Genomic DNA, 13,728 nt, shown 5'->3' with positions numbered 1-13,728 from the left:
TTTTGAATTGCCAGAGATAATAGGAAAGCAATGTTATTATTTGGTAGTTAGACTTCTTTTCAGATAAAAAAAATGGCATCACAAAGCGAATTCTCTTTTTTCACTCAGCAGACTATAAATATCTGAATGCATACCTGTTTTCTAAAATATATTATTGAAGATATTTAAAAGACTGTATTCTTAAGATGAAGAAGAATGTGATGATGAATAAGTTGGGTTTAGTGCAGTTTTTTTCTTGTCTATAAAACCATTTAACCCCCCCTGTACACAACTAATTCCTTTTAAAGAAAAAATTTGAAATGTAAGCTGTGTAAGATTTATTTTTAAACTGTACAGTGTCTCTTTTTGTATAGTTATCACACTACCAAATGTCTTTAGATATCCCTGTCCTACGGATATTTTCAGTAGCCACTAACTTTCCTGGTATAGTATGGGAATTGTATATTCGTATGGCAATTTAAAGCAGGTTCTTTTTTTTTTTTTTTAATATATTTTATTGATTTTTTTTACAGAGAGGAAGGGAGAGGGATAGAGAGTTAGAAACATCGATGAGAGAGAAACATGGATCAGCTGCCTCCTGCACACCCCCTACTGGAGATGTGCCCGCAACCAAGGTACATGCCCTTGACCGGAATCAAACCCGGGACCCTTGAGTCCGCAGGCCGACGCTCTATCCACTGAGCCAAACTGGTTAGGGCTAAAGCAGGTTCTTGTTGGTGCCCAGCACGTATATAGAAATGGTAGTTTTTTCATCTTCAGTTGTCTGATGCAGCTTATACGAAATAATTGTTCTGTTACTGACTACACCACTCTAATTGCAAAAAATGTTGCAGCTGTTTTATTGACATTCTGAATGCATCTAAGTAAATATACATTTTTAAAATAAAATAAAGAGAATTTACTGTAGGTTCTAAAGATAATTATAAAAAGTAGTCCTGCCCTGCCAGTGTGGCTCAGTGGTTGAATGTCAACCTGTGAACCGGGAGGTCACGGTTCCATTCCCAATCAGGGCACATGCCCAGGTTGCTGGTTTGATCCCGAGTAGGAGGTGTGCAGGAAGCAGCTGATCAGTGTTCTCTCTTATCATTAATGTTTCTCTCTCTCTCTCTCTCTCTCTCTCTCTCTCTCCCTCTCCCCCCTCCTTTCCTCTTTGAAATTTTTTAAAAAAAGTAGTCCTTAAAACATTATGAGATATTGCCTAACTGATTTGGCTCAGTGGATAGAGCGTCGGCCTGCAGACTGAGGGGTCCTGGGTTCGATTCCAGTCAAGGGCATGTACCTTGGTTGCGGGCACATCCCCAGTGGGGGGTGTGCAGAAGGCAACTGATTGATGTTTCTCTCTCATCGATGTTTCTAACTCTATTCCTCTCCCTTCCTCTCTGTAAAAAATCAATAAAATATATTAAAAAAAAAGATATTTTACATTAAAAAAAAACCATTATGAGATTAAAATTAGGTGATATAGAGCCTTTCAGTGTAATTATTAAAAGGACTCAGTACTTGTGGCATCTGTGTTAAAGAATTGACATTACTGTACTTTGTGGCACCTTTAATTTTTTAATTTAAGGAGATGTAAAAATCATTGTTTTTTGCTTCACTATTTTCAAAGGTACATATGGTTTTTCTCATAATGTGGCACCTCTTCAAGGATAGTTAAATTGTTGTTTGAAGGTCTTTCTATTGGTGATAAAGGAGATTTTATAGATAAAAGAACTAAATGATTTCCATCACAAAAAAGTAGTAAATATGGGTCAGGTCTAGCTAGTCAGGCCTTTTATGTCAGTCTCAGTCGACTTGCTACAGTAAGCATAATCCGTCTATAAAAACTCTCAAGTTCTTGATTTCTGTTTAGCCAAAGTGGAAGAGCGCCTTCATATGACCAGTCAAACTATGGTCAACAAGATTCGTATGGCCAGCAGTCAGGCTATGATCATCATCAAGGCTCATATGATGAGCAGTCAAATTATGACCAGCAACATGATTCCTATAATCAAAACCAGCAGTCCTACCATTCACAAAGGGAAAATTACAGCCACCACACACAAGGTAAGATATACTAACCTCTTATTTTTTTTCTTTACTTACAGAATTACGTACTGAGTTTTGGATTAAAAGACCCAAATAGGAGCCCTAGCCAGTCTGGCTCAGTTGGTTGGAGCATCGTCCCATACACCAAATGGTTGTTGGGTTCAATTCCGGGTCAGGGCACATACCTGGGTTGTAGATTCATTCCCCAGTTGGGTTTCGTATGGAAGGCAACTAATCGATGTTTCTCTATCATGTTGATATCTCAATCTCTCTCTCTCTCTCTCTCTCTCTCTCTCTCTCTCTCTCTCCCTTTCTCTCTCATCAGTAAGCATGTCCTCAGGTGAGGATTTAAAAAAAAAACAACACCCACAAAACCCAAATAGGATTTCAACTGTAAAAATTTGGAGTGACTGTGACCATATGTTCTCTCTCATGGCTATCAAAATTACTTTAGATTCCTATTTCTGAGCTTCTTGGAGATTCCCAAATGGTCACATGACTTTTGGATTGCTGATACATTAATTTCCTTTTTGTCTCAGACAACCTTGATCATTTGACAAATGCTGCTGCTATCAGTTCTTTTGGTAGTGGTAGTATACTTGATTTGGGGAAATTAATGATTCTATATTAGCTTTCTCTGACCTCATATTAAAAGGACCAGTCATTCCTTCTTCTTGTTTTCTGATAGCACATTATATATACAACTGATAGCTAGGAATCTGTCCTTGCCAAGAAAAGGCAAAAGTTCAGTTTTAATTTATACGTGGAGAGTTAAACTTTTAAAATATTTTTTAAATTGATTTTTAGAGAGAGAGGAAGGGATAGGGAGAGAGAGATAGAAACATGGATGTGAGAGAAACATCCATTGGCTGCCTTCTGCATGCTATGTACACACAGGATCCAGCCCGCAACCTGGACATGTGCCCTGACTGGGAATCGAACCAGCAACCTCTTGGTGCATGGGTTGACGCTCAATCACTGAGCCACACTGGCTGGGCACACTGTATATCTTTTTCAGTGAACATATGCATTTAATATCTTTTTCAGTGAATGTGTGCACTGAATATCCCTCATTTGAAAATCCAGTTATTTCTTGTCCATGCTTAATTTGCATTTAAGTATTTTTGAGGTGAAGAAAGATTTGGGTTATGCTTTTCATCTAATTTATTAGGGTTTTGTACCTAATGTTGTACTTTAACTCAAACTCTTCTACATCACCATCACCATTTTACTGTCTGACTTTAACTGTTTGACACAAATATAATTCCTGAACACATTTAATTCCAAGTGGTTTTATGATCACTTGCATTTGAGTTCTGTGCACATATGCCATTTTCCAAAGGACATATAGTGTGGCCAAAGAGCCATTTAAGATTGTTGTGGGAAGTCTGTGTCAGAAATCAGAATAGTTATTGATTTATGTACATATTTTCTTTTTTATAGATGACCGTCGTGATGTGAGTAGGTATGGAGAAGATAATAGAGGATATGGCGGGTCACAGGGAGGAGGTAGAGGGCGTGGGGGATATGACAAGGATGGAAGAGGTCCTATGACAGGATCAAGGTAAGTTTTCAGGTATAAATGTCTACATTTCTTTTCTCTTTCTTAATTTTAATTTTGGTTGTTACTTAGCTGGTTTAATTCCAACATCTAATGTAATTAAGAGGCTTTAAGGAGGTTATGTTGTAGAGAAGAGGGCAAAAATTCAAAATTTATTTTCAGTCTTAAGATGTTGCATAAATTAGCTTAGGTTTATGTTAGCAGTTAGTTTATATGGTGTATATTAAACACCAGTGGATGAAAGTCCCCAACTATGGAGACCTAACTATATTTTTCCTGCCAGAGCTTTAGAACTTAAATGTTAAAAGATGGCTCTGAGAAATCCAAGCATTTTGTTTGTAAAAAAAATAAAAGGTAAGTTAATTGTAGATTGGAGGGCAGAGGGGCTTTTCCTTAATCTTGAATCCCCTTGGGAAGGGAAAATATTAGGAGGCAATAGCAGATTATAAAAATGAGGTTGGTAAGGAGAGATTTAATGTAATCAAACCATTTTGTTCCTCTTCTTTAGTAAATAAATATTGAAATAATAAGTGCAAAATCATATACCATTGTGTATTTTGTCTAGATTAAAACTGTGGAAAAGGAATGACTTTGTAAATCAGCTTTTCTGTCTCCATTGCCAGTATTATCAAGCTTGATATTTACTATGGCATATGTTATGAAAGCTGGTTTTAAAATTGCATTTAAGTTATCTGTAAATTTAGCACTTTGACCATAAAAAACAATAATGAAAAAGTAGTTGTCGTTTATTGTCCTCAGATGAGGTGTGTAGGTTATAAATTTGTGTGTAAAATACACAGGCTTAAAAGATAATTTATATTCCTTGGGAATTGAAATTGTCAGTGGCTTGTTAACCGACAATAATAATGTATCATTACTAGTTTACTCTTGTCCTTGTGGGACTGAGCCGGTTGTCTGCCCTGCAGTGACCTGAGAAACACAGCCAGTTATGCATAGCATTGTTACTTCTTCAAGTGAGCCAGGAATTTGATCTCACTGACAAAATAAGAATCTAAACATAATTGATAAACTTTTTATAAGACTTGAACATTAAAAGCCTTTTTATTGATAGCCAAGATCAAATTACTAAGGTAAAACAAGTATATTGTATGCCTCTTCATTGTCAAAGAGAGCAGTCAGCCATCATTTGTATATAAATGAACAATGTAAAGTGACACAGGTGCCTACCTAATAGCCTCCCTCCTACAACAGAATTAAAACAGAATTCCAAACAAGATAATCAACAGGCATATTTTCCAATTAATATGTTTTGGATAATTGCCTGCCTTGGAATGTATATTTTATAGTACATCACAGGTTTAATTTTCTTCATAAGGAAGCTATAATTATGTCTGAATGATAGAAGAAAAGTCTTTTTTTTTAAAAAATATATTTTATTAATTTTTTACAGAGAGGAAGGGAGAGAGATAGTTAGAAACATCGATGAGAGAGAAACATCGATCAGCTGCCTCCTGCGCACCCCCTACTGGCGATGTGCCCGCAACCCAGGTACATGCCCTTGACCGGAATTGAACCTGGGACCTTTCAGTCCGCAGGCTGACGCTCTATCCACTGAGCCAAACCGGTTTTGGCTAGAAGAAAAGTCTTTATATAATTTCATCTTGGACTCATTTAAGAATCAGAGCTGAAAGGACCTTGAATGATTCTCCTGATAAAGGAGTGAAGATCCATACCATAACCAACCCAGAAGCCCGTTTTAAAACACTTTATAACCTATTTGGCAACGTATTTCAGTATAAGTTTTAGTCCATATGCTGAATCAGATATTATGTTCTTGATTTTCATATCTTTTTATTTAGTCTTAGAACCTCTTTAAATGAAATCTTATGCAGGAGCCTACTATATATTTATTAGGTCAAAATGCCAATCTGGTTCATGTCAGGGTAGGAATGGGGGAGGGATCTTGCCCAATATCTATCTACTCGAGGCAACCCTTCAGCCAATAAATAGAAACCCATATGGAATGTGATAATTATTCTCTGTATTGGGTTGGCAAACTTTTTATGTGAAAGGCCACATAATAATTTAGATTTTGCAGGCCATACGGTTTCTCTTGCAGCTATTCAACTCTGCCCTTATAGCATCAAAGCAGCCTTAGACAGTATATAAATGAATAAACATGATTGTGTTCCAGTAAAACTTCATTTATGGGAAACTGAAATTTGAAGTTCATATACTTTCATTGTGTCACAGTATCTTGCTCAAAGATGTGCTAAAAACAAAGCTCATTTGTAGGAGTATTTTGAAATCAAATAAAAATGCTCAGTTTTAGGATTTTTTTTACACGTGGTTTTACATGTAAGTACCAAAATACCTAAACATTTGTTGTTAGTCTTCATTAATGCTTGCATTTGTGTTTCTATTCATCTTACTTAAAAATATCAAAGTTGAAAATATGATCCTTTTGGGGCTGTGTGAAGGATATCTTGCATTAGTTGGGTTTATATTTGAAGAACTGGGTGAGAGTGGGATGTGGTAAAGGATGGGACGCTCGTAGACTCAGGTTGTATGATTGCTTGACTGGAGGAAGAATTCAGACAAAAAGGAAACTGTCAGTTTCCCATATATGCAAGAGAAATTGTGAAAGTTATAGAGATTATAGGAAACAGTATTTTGCTTTGAAAAAGCAGTTTGCAGCAAAAAGGATTGAATTTCTAATTGTCATCTAAAATTGATCACTGACATCTTAGTGGATTCGAAGTTTAAGGCCATAAATTCTCTGTTTTTAACTTCAGGGTTGTGATGAATGCATTACAAAAATGCCAGAACTTTATAGATAACAGTTTTTCATTAGTATGTCATCAAGTTAAAATAACCATTTCAGGCTTTAATATCTGAGGCCTAAAATAAGTTGTTTTGAATTTTCAGTGTCTTCTTACAAAAGTTTGTGGTGATCTCTTAAAAATGTGCATATGTTCTGGTGATTGTCTAGAACAATGTTGCTCAATAGAAATATAATGTGTGTCACAAATGTAAGCCACATATGTAATTTTAAATTTCCTAGCAGTCAAAAAAAGGTGAAATTAATAATAAGTTTTATTTAATGTATCCAAAATATTTAATCAGTATAAAAAATAGTGTATATTCTTTTTTGCATACTAAGACTTTGAAATCCATTTTGTTTTTTACATTTAGACTACCTTTCAATTTAGACTATGCCACGTTTCAAATGGTCAACAGTTACGTATGACTAGGGAATTATGTATTGGACAGTACAACTCTACAATATAGATTCTTGATAAATGCTGAATCTAGAAAGCTTTTTAAAAAAAATATATTTTATTGATTTTTTTACAGAGAGGAAGGGAGAGGGATAGAGAGTTAGAAACATCGATGAGAGAGAAACATCGATCAACTGCCTCCTGCACACTCCCCACTGGGGATGTGCCCACAACCAAGGTACATGCCCTGACCGGAATCGAACCCAGGATCCTTGAGTCCGAAGGCCGACGCTCTATCCACTGAGCCAAACGGTTAGGGCTAGAAAGCTTTTTTAAACACACATATAAGACATGGGAGGAGATGAAACAAATATGGCTACTGTTGAGAATGCTATTTACATCCATTGAGTCATTTATATTTGGAATTAATGTTTGAGTTCTTTGTAGCTCAGATATTATATTTTGGCTTTACTAGTATGAAAACTCAAGCACAATATAGTTTGTTTGTTTTTAAATTAATCTTTTTCCAGTCTTAGCCAAATCCCTTTTTCTCTCTTGATACTGAATTTTCTGGGAATAAAGATTCCTGCATTGTTCTTTTACTCTTGGCTGTTTTGGCCCTTGAATAGATATATTCAGATATTTTTAAATTAAAGATTGGGAATAAAGATTCTGTCAAAGAACTTTTTTCTTGATGAGTACCTAAAATTAAATCTGTCTTTTCTAAGCTCTACCCTAGGGTAGGCTGCTCATTGTGATTTAAACTTGGGACAACAATTCCTGCATTTGAGTCAAGTGTATTCAGTTGGCCTGGTTGTCTTGGCTCAGTGGTTGAGCATCGACCTATGAATCCTGAGGTCAGGGCACATGCCTGGGTTGCAGGCTCATTCCCATTGTCATTGATGTTTTTATCTCTCTCCCTCTCCCTTCCTCTATGAGATCAATACAAATATATTAAAAAAAAAAAGTATTCAGTTGGTTTCCTCATGCAGGGGGCATTCAGCTGTAACTTTGAGTATAAATACCTCTACTGCTTCACCTTAAAATGTTCTTTCTTTAGGAATTTTTTTTAAATATATATATTTTATTGATTTTTAACAGAGAGGAAGGGTGAGGGATAGAGAGTTAGAAACATCAATGAGAGAGAAACATCGATCAGCTGCCTCCTGCACGCCCCCTACTGGGGATGTGCCCGCAACAAGGTACATGCCCTTGACCGGAATCGAACCTGGGACCCTTCAGTCTGCAGGCCGAGGCTCTATCCACTGAGCCAAACCAGTTAGGGCTCTTTAGGAATTTTTTATGTGCAAAATTTGCTTCCTTTTCAGGGAGGAAAACAAATTTGTTGTGGCAAAGTCTTGATTCATAGCTGTTTACATATGTTCATGTCTTAGTTTGCTGGCGAGGCCTTAACTTATATGGAAAAGGGACTTGTAACTTTACTGCAGGTTTGAAAGAAAGATTCTTAACCATAAGCCGATCTTCTGTTAAATATTTAATAGTGAGTACTGCTTGAGGTTTATTTACTGTATTTAATATAAGAAATTTCTTATAAGAGATTATAATATAACTAGCAAATATGGAATTTTCGAATAAGAGAAAAATCATTGAAACATTTGAAGTTGGAGGAAAACTTTTTTAGATTATCTAGACCAGTGTTTCTCAAACTTTAATATATATACTAATTTATTGGGGGTCTTATTAAAATGCAGATTCTGATCATTAGGTCTAGGGTGAGGCCCAAGATATGCTCTTCTGAGACTTAGGCAGGCTCAGTTTATGCTGTTGTTCTATGGATGGCCCTTTGAGTAGCAAGGATAGAGACCCTTATTTGTAAAGGAAGATTCTGAAGCTGAGGGAAAATTAGTGTTGTCCAAATTTTCAAGATTGATTAGTGATAGTTAAGACTATCCCCTGGCCAGTGTGGCTCAGTTGGTTGAGTGTCGTCCCATGCAGTAAGAGGTAGCAGGTTTGATGCCCTGTTAGGGCACATGTCCCGGTTTGATCCCAGTAGGGAGTGTGCAGGAGGCAGCTGATTGATGTTTCTCTCCCATTATTGATGTTTCTATCTCTTTCCCTCCCCCTTTTTCTCTCTAAAATCAATAAAAACATTAAAAAAAAAAAAAGACTGTACCCTGAATCTTAGTTTGAAGACTAGTACTTTTGCAAATGCGCTAATTGTTTCCGTATTTATGGATATTATGTTGAAATCTTCAGCTGCTATATTTTCTAAGGAAATGCTCAGTGAAGATGACTTACATTAAAATGCCACTCACTATATGAGGGAATAGGAAATTGTAAACCTATTCAAATGTCATTTGTTTTATATCCCTTTTATTTTGCAGTGGTATGTCCTTTTAAAAAGTTGTTGAAAGTTATATTGCTGGCCATAATATAAATTGTAGGAATTAGCTGATGTATGAAATTACATGTTATCTTTTAGCCACATAAATAATTTGGTACTCAGTTAAGATGACAGCAAAATAATTAAGGGTATTTCTTTCAGTATTTACTTGTGAAAATTGCCTATTTAAAAAAAATCTACTTTATCCTGGAACTTTAACTCCCTCACATAGGAATATGAACTAAAATAAACATTTTCATTGGTTCTTTTCTCTTCATTTTTTGGAATGCTAATGATCATCTTTGAAGAAACCTGAGATATTTTGGTTTCTAATAAGATTTTTAGCAGTTTAAAACTCTTTTGGCTTCCCTTTCTTAAAGTGTTAAGCAGTGGCCCTGACTCGTATGGCTCAGTTGGTTGAGTGCCTTCCCGTTCACTGAATGGTCACCAGTTTAATTCCCAGTCAGGGCACATGCCCAGGTTGTGTGTGGGCTCAGTCCTCAGTGTGTATAGGAGGCAATCGATCGCCTCCTGACTGGGAATCGAGCCGGCACCTTCAAGTGCAAGGGACTACGCTCAATCAATTGAGCCACTCTGACCAGGCAATTAAAAAAAAAAGTTAAGCAGTGATATACAGGTTATTTAGAAGTGTAGTGAGGGCTTAGGTACTGTTCTGAAAGAGAGGTCTTGAAGACTCAATAGGAAACTCTGTATATGAAGGACCTAAGCTTCATATTTCTACATAGCCTTGAAATAGCCTTATTTTCCTTTTAGGCTTCCTGAAAATCATATAGAATAAATAGCATATTAATATGTATGTATCTAAGCTGATTGCATGAGGTAATTTTTTATATCAAGTTAGAATAGATTAATGATAAAGGAAGAATTCCTTTCTCATAATTTAGTCACAGTGGTTTTTCTCTGGATGGCATAGAAAAGCCATCTAGAGGGCATGGTTATCCCCAGAGAGGCTTTTTTAGCAGTGAAGAGACATTAGTATATTGGATTAGTTTCTTGGGTTACAGTGGAAGATTAGTAGTAGTAGTAGAAGTTAGGTATCACCATCTGAAAACTTTGTTTTAATTTCCATTTCAGTACTTGAATCTTAGAGGATTACTTAATTCAGTCAAGAGAAACAAGCTTTCAGTGTATGGGTGTTTAGGGTTTCTTGATAAGATAGATCTTAGATTCTTACATAAAGCTGTGCACACAAGGACCATTGACTTATCTGACAGTGGAAATTTGCCAAATAAGTCCTTTTCTTGTGGGAAGTTGCAGTATTAGAGTGTATTGCATTCTGTCTGATACAGTCTACCAAATATTGTACAGAACATTTAACAACATGAACCTCAGTAGCTCTGATGTGAAGAGATCCTAGTACATTATAGTGGGTATGGAGTAAGTGGGCAATTTTAAGTTAAGCCTTTTTTAGTGCTCATTTTATCACCTTTTAGAATGATTTGCAATGTTAAGACTGCTTTCATTCAGGCTTACTTTCATGTATATTTGTACCTCACTTATTTCTTAAATCATTTTTTATTTTTCAATTAACTTGATATACAGTATTAATTTCAGGTGTATAACTCAGTGATTAGACATTATATCACTTACTAAACGATTATTCTGATAAATCTCATATTCATCTGACACCATCCATAGTTTTCAGAATATTACTACCTCCCCCTTTTTCTTCATCTCATAAAACCTACTATTTTGCATCACAATAAAATATACTATACTAAAGTTTTTATCTCTCCTATTCTGTCAAAATCTTAACCTTGCTTTATGTTGTTCTTCTATTTTGTATCTCCTTGGAAAGATTGTTTCTCTGGCATTCTTCATGCTGTGTCTCCAGCTTTAAGTTATGATTTGAATAGTATCCCTTTGGCTTGGGGTTGGGAAGACTTTAAATAAGTATTTTATAGATATGTTCTGTAATACACTTGAAAAGACACGCTTGTGGAAATAGATCATTGGGAAAACACTTAGGTAAAAACAACATTTTGAAGTTTATGAAGTGGAATTTACTGGAAAGTTAGAGGTGCTACTGTTTTCCTAGGTGCTCTACTTGTGACAGTTAAGTGTAGATTGAGCCCAGGGCTCAGCACATTAGAGACTTAAGGAAGAAATCATTTCTTCAATTTTTCCTCTGCAGTGGTGGTGACCGCGGTGGCTTCAAAAATTTTGGTGGTAAGTGCTGAGTATCCCAAAATGTTTCAGTGGAAATGCTATATAAATCTAAAAGCCACCAATATCTCACAGATGCAGTCTAAGCCCTTTCTTACTCGGTTGAGGCTGGTGTGTGTTGTGTGCTTTAAAAAAATAGATTCTCTCTATATACATGTATATATATCAAAGAAAACATTAAAAAGCCAAAGTTGATCTCAGTCCAATGGATTTCTACACAGTGAATTTGCATGAAAGAGTCTGTGGTGACCAATGAATAAGACCTTCACTGGATTTTGAACTTACATTTTTTAAATAAAGGTAGCTGACATGGTGTTTTTAAATTACTAGGGTTTTCTAATCAGCCTTCACAACCAGAGCTTAATAAAAGTGATATTAGCATAATGCAAAAGTTGCAGGTATTGTTTGGGACATATTGACATTCATCTTGATTTCTTAAACTTTTAATAAAACTTATATATTTACTTTGTAAATCTGTGATGGTTGACCTGTTTCAAGGATTTTGGAAGTATTTACTTTTCTTATTATTTCTGTTTTATAATAGTTTCTAATGAGTTGTCTTAAATAGCTTTTCTTTTCTTTTTCTCTTCTTTTTCTTAGGTCACAGGGATTATGGACCCAGGCCAGATGCTGGTAAGGTTTATGGTAGTTTATAACTTTGCCTTTAAAAGAATGTTAATTTTCCACTTTATTCAAGGGAAAGGTGTGTTTGGAGGACTTAGTGCAGGAGAAAGATTTAATTTGATAGTGCTGCCAGAACTGGGGAGCTTTACTTCTAAAGACATACCAGAAAGAAAAATTTAGGAAGATTGATTGGAAAGTTTGCTTCAAAAAATTATGTTTATGCTTTCCCATGTTTTGCTTTTTCTTTTGTGAAAAAATATTTGATTTTGTACTGCTAAATGTTCCCCCATTCTTTTTTTAATCACTACAAATCAGATTTGAGAGAATTGGTATCATTAGAAGTAGAAAAGCTTTGCTTATGAAACTATAACATTGGATTGGTAGTCTCCTTAGTGGGCCTAAGAAACCTGAATTCATACATGAGGGAATTGTCTTACTCTGGGCACGAGTCACTAATTTCATGTGGCTTTTTATTTTTAAATGAAATTCAAGGCTACATGGAGCCTTTTGAAAGTTATGATTTAAATTATATTTATTGATTGATTTTTAGAGAGAGAGAGAGAAACATTGATTTGTTGTTCCACTTATTTATGCATTCATTTGTTGTTTCTGTATGTGCCCCGACCAGGGATTAAACCTATACCCTGGCATATTGGGATGATGCTCTAACCAACTGAGCTACCTGGCCAGGGCTGAAAGTTATGATTTAGAGATTTAAAATCTTTGAGACAAAAAATTTTAATATATATTGAAATCAGAACTTTTGTTTTTATTAAGATGCCAAAGTATTCTATATGGATTGCAATTTCTGAATTATCCCTTGATGGACTGAATTTTTTACATCTTTCTTACTTTGTTGTACTAATCCAAAAGTGTGCGTGTAAGGTAAGGTGTGTGTCCAGGTGCCCCTACCCTCTGGTATATTCAAAGCTTTTTGCAGTGGATGGGGAAACCACCAATTCTGCCTAGCTTGCTTGGAAGTCCAAAGTGCTAGATTTGGGGGACTTTTCTACTAGAGATCCTTAAAAGTATTGATTAGCCATAACGAAGTAAAGCTCTTCAAAGAAAGGAGTGCAAATATATAAATTTTCTTCATCTCTTCATGAGCTTTAGTCCTGTATCCGAACCTAAAGAATCAGATTTGTAAGATCTCTCTTAATTGGTGTTATGTATTTTACATAGTGTGGACTTGATCCACTTTACCTTAAGTTTAGTTGTAAGATTTGGCCAAATAATGATTGTGACCACTTTGCATGTTTTACATAAGATTTTTTTTTTCCTCTTAGATTCAGAATCTGATAATTCAGATAACAACACAATCTTTGTGCAAGGACTTGGGGAGGGTGTGTCTACAGATCAAGTGGGGGAGTTCTTTAAACAGATAGGAATTATCAAGGTGAGTGAGAAGTATGGCTTATGTTAAAAATCTCACAGTCATTAACATATTCTGGTTAAGATACATAGATTACATAATAAGCCTATACTCTGGTAAGGCTTGGCTCTTTTTTTAATAAAATTTTTATTTAATGATTTTAGAAAGAGAGGAAGAGAAACATCGCTTTGTTGTTCCATTTATTTATGATAATACTGGTTGATTCTTGTATGTGCTCCAACTAGCGATTGAACCTGAAACCTTGGTGTATCGGACGACGCTCTAACCAATTGAGCTACCCACCCAGGGCCAGGGCTAGCCTTGTCTCTTAAAATTCATTGATGTACGTGCTCACCATTGTCTGTAGGCATTTGCTAAATACATGAAGATTTTATTTCTTGCTTGTGTTTACCTTTCCACAACCTTTCAC

General features: G+C 35.6%; 1 protein-coding gene across 1 annotated transcript in view; it reads left to right on the top strand.

Annotated features, from left to right (window-relative positions):
- TAF15 (TATA-box binding protein associated factor 15) overlaps positions 1-13,728 on the top strand; it is a 36,191-nt gene that overhangs the window by 13,111 nt on the left and 9,352 nt on the right. The window contains exons 6-10 of the mRNA XM_070395011.1: positions 1,853-2,046; positions 3,472-3,592; positions 11,271-11,305; positions 11,903-11,935; positions 13,213-13,322. Coding sequence (XP_070251112.1) covers positions 1,853-2,046; positions 3,472-3,592; positions 11,271-11,305; positions 11,903-11,935; positions 13,213-13,322 — 493 coding nt within the window. The remainder of the gene's footprint in view (positions 1-1,852; positions 2,047-3,471; positions 3,593-11,270; positions 11,306-11,902; positions 11,936-13,212; positions 13,323-13,728) is intronic.

Source organism: Myotis yumanensis, unplaced genomic scaffold (genome assembly GCF_028538775.1).
Source record: "Myotis yumanensis isolate MYYU_CA2020_CCGP unplaced genomic scaffold, mMyoYum1.0.hap1 SCAF_16, whole genome shotgun sequence".
Taxonomy (NCBI): domain Eukaryota; kingdom Metazoa; phylum Chordata; class Mammalia; order Chiroptera; family Vespertilionidae; genus Myotis; species Myotis yumanensis.
This window is presented reverse-complemented; position numbering and strand designations above follow the sequence as displayed.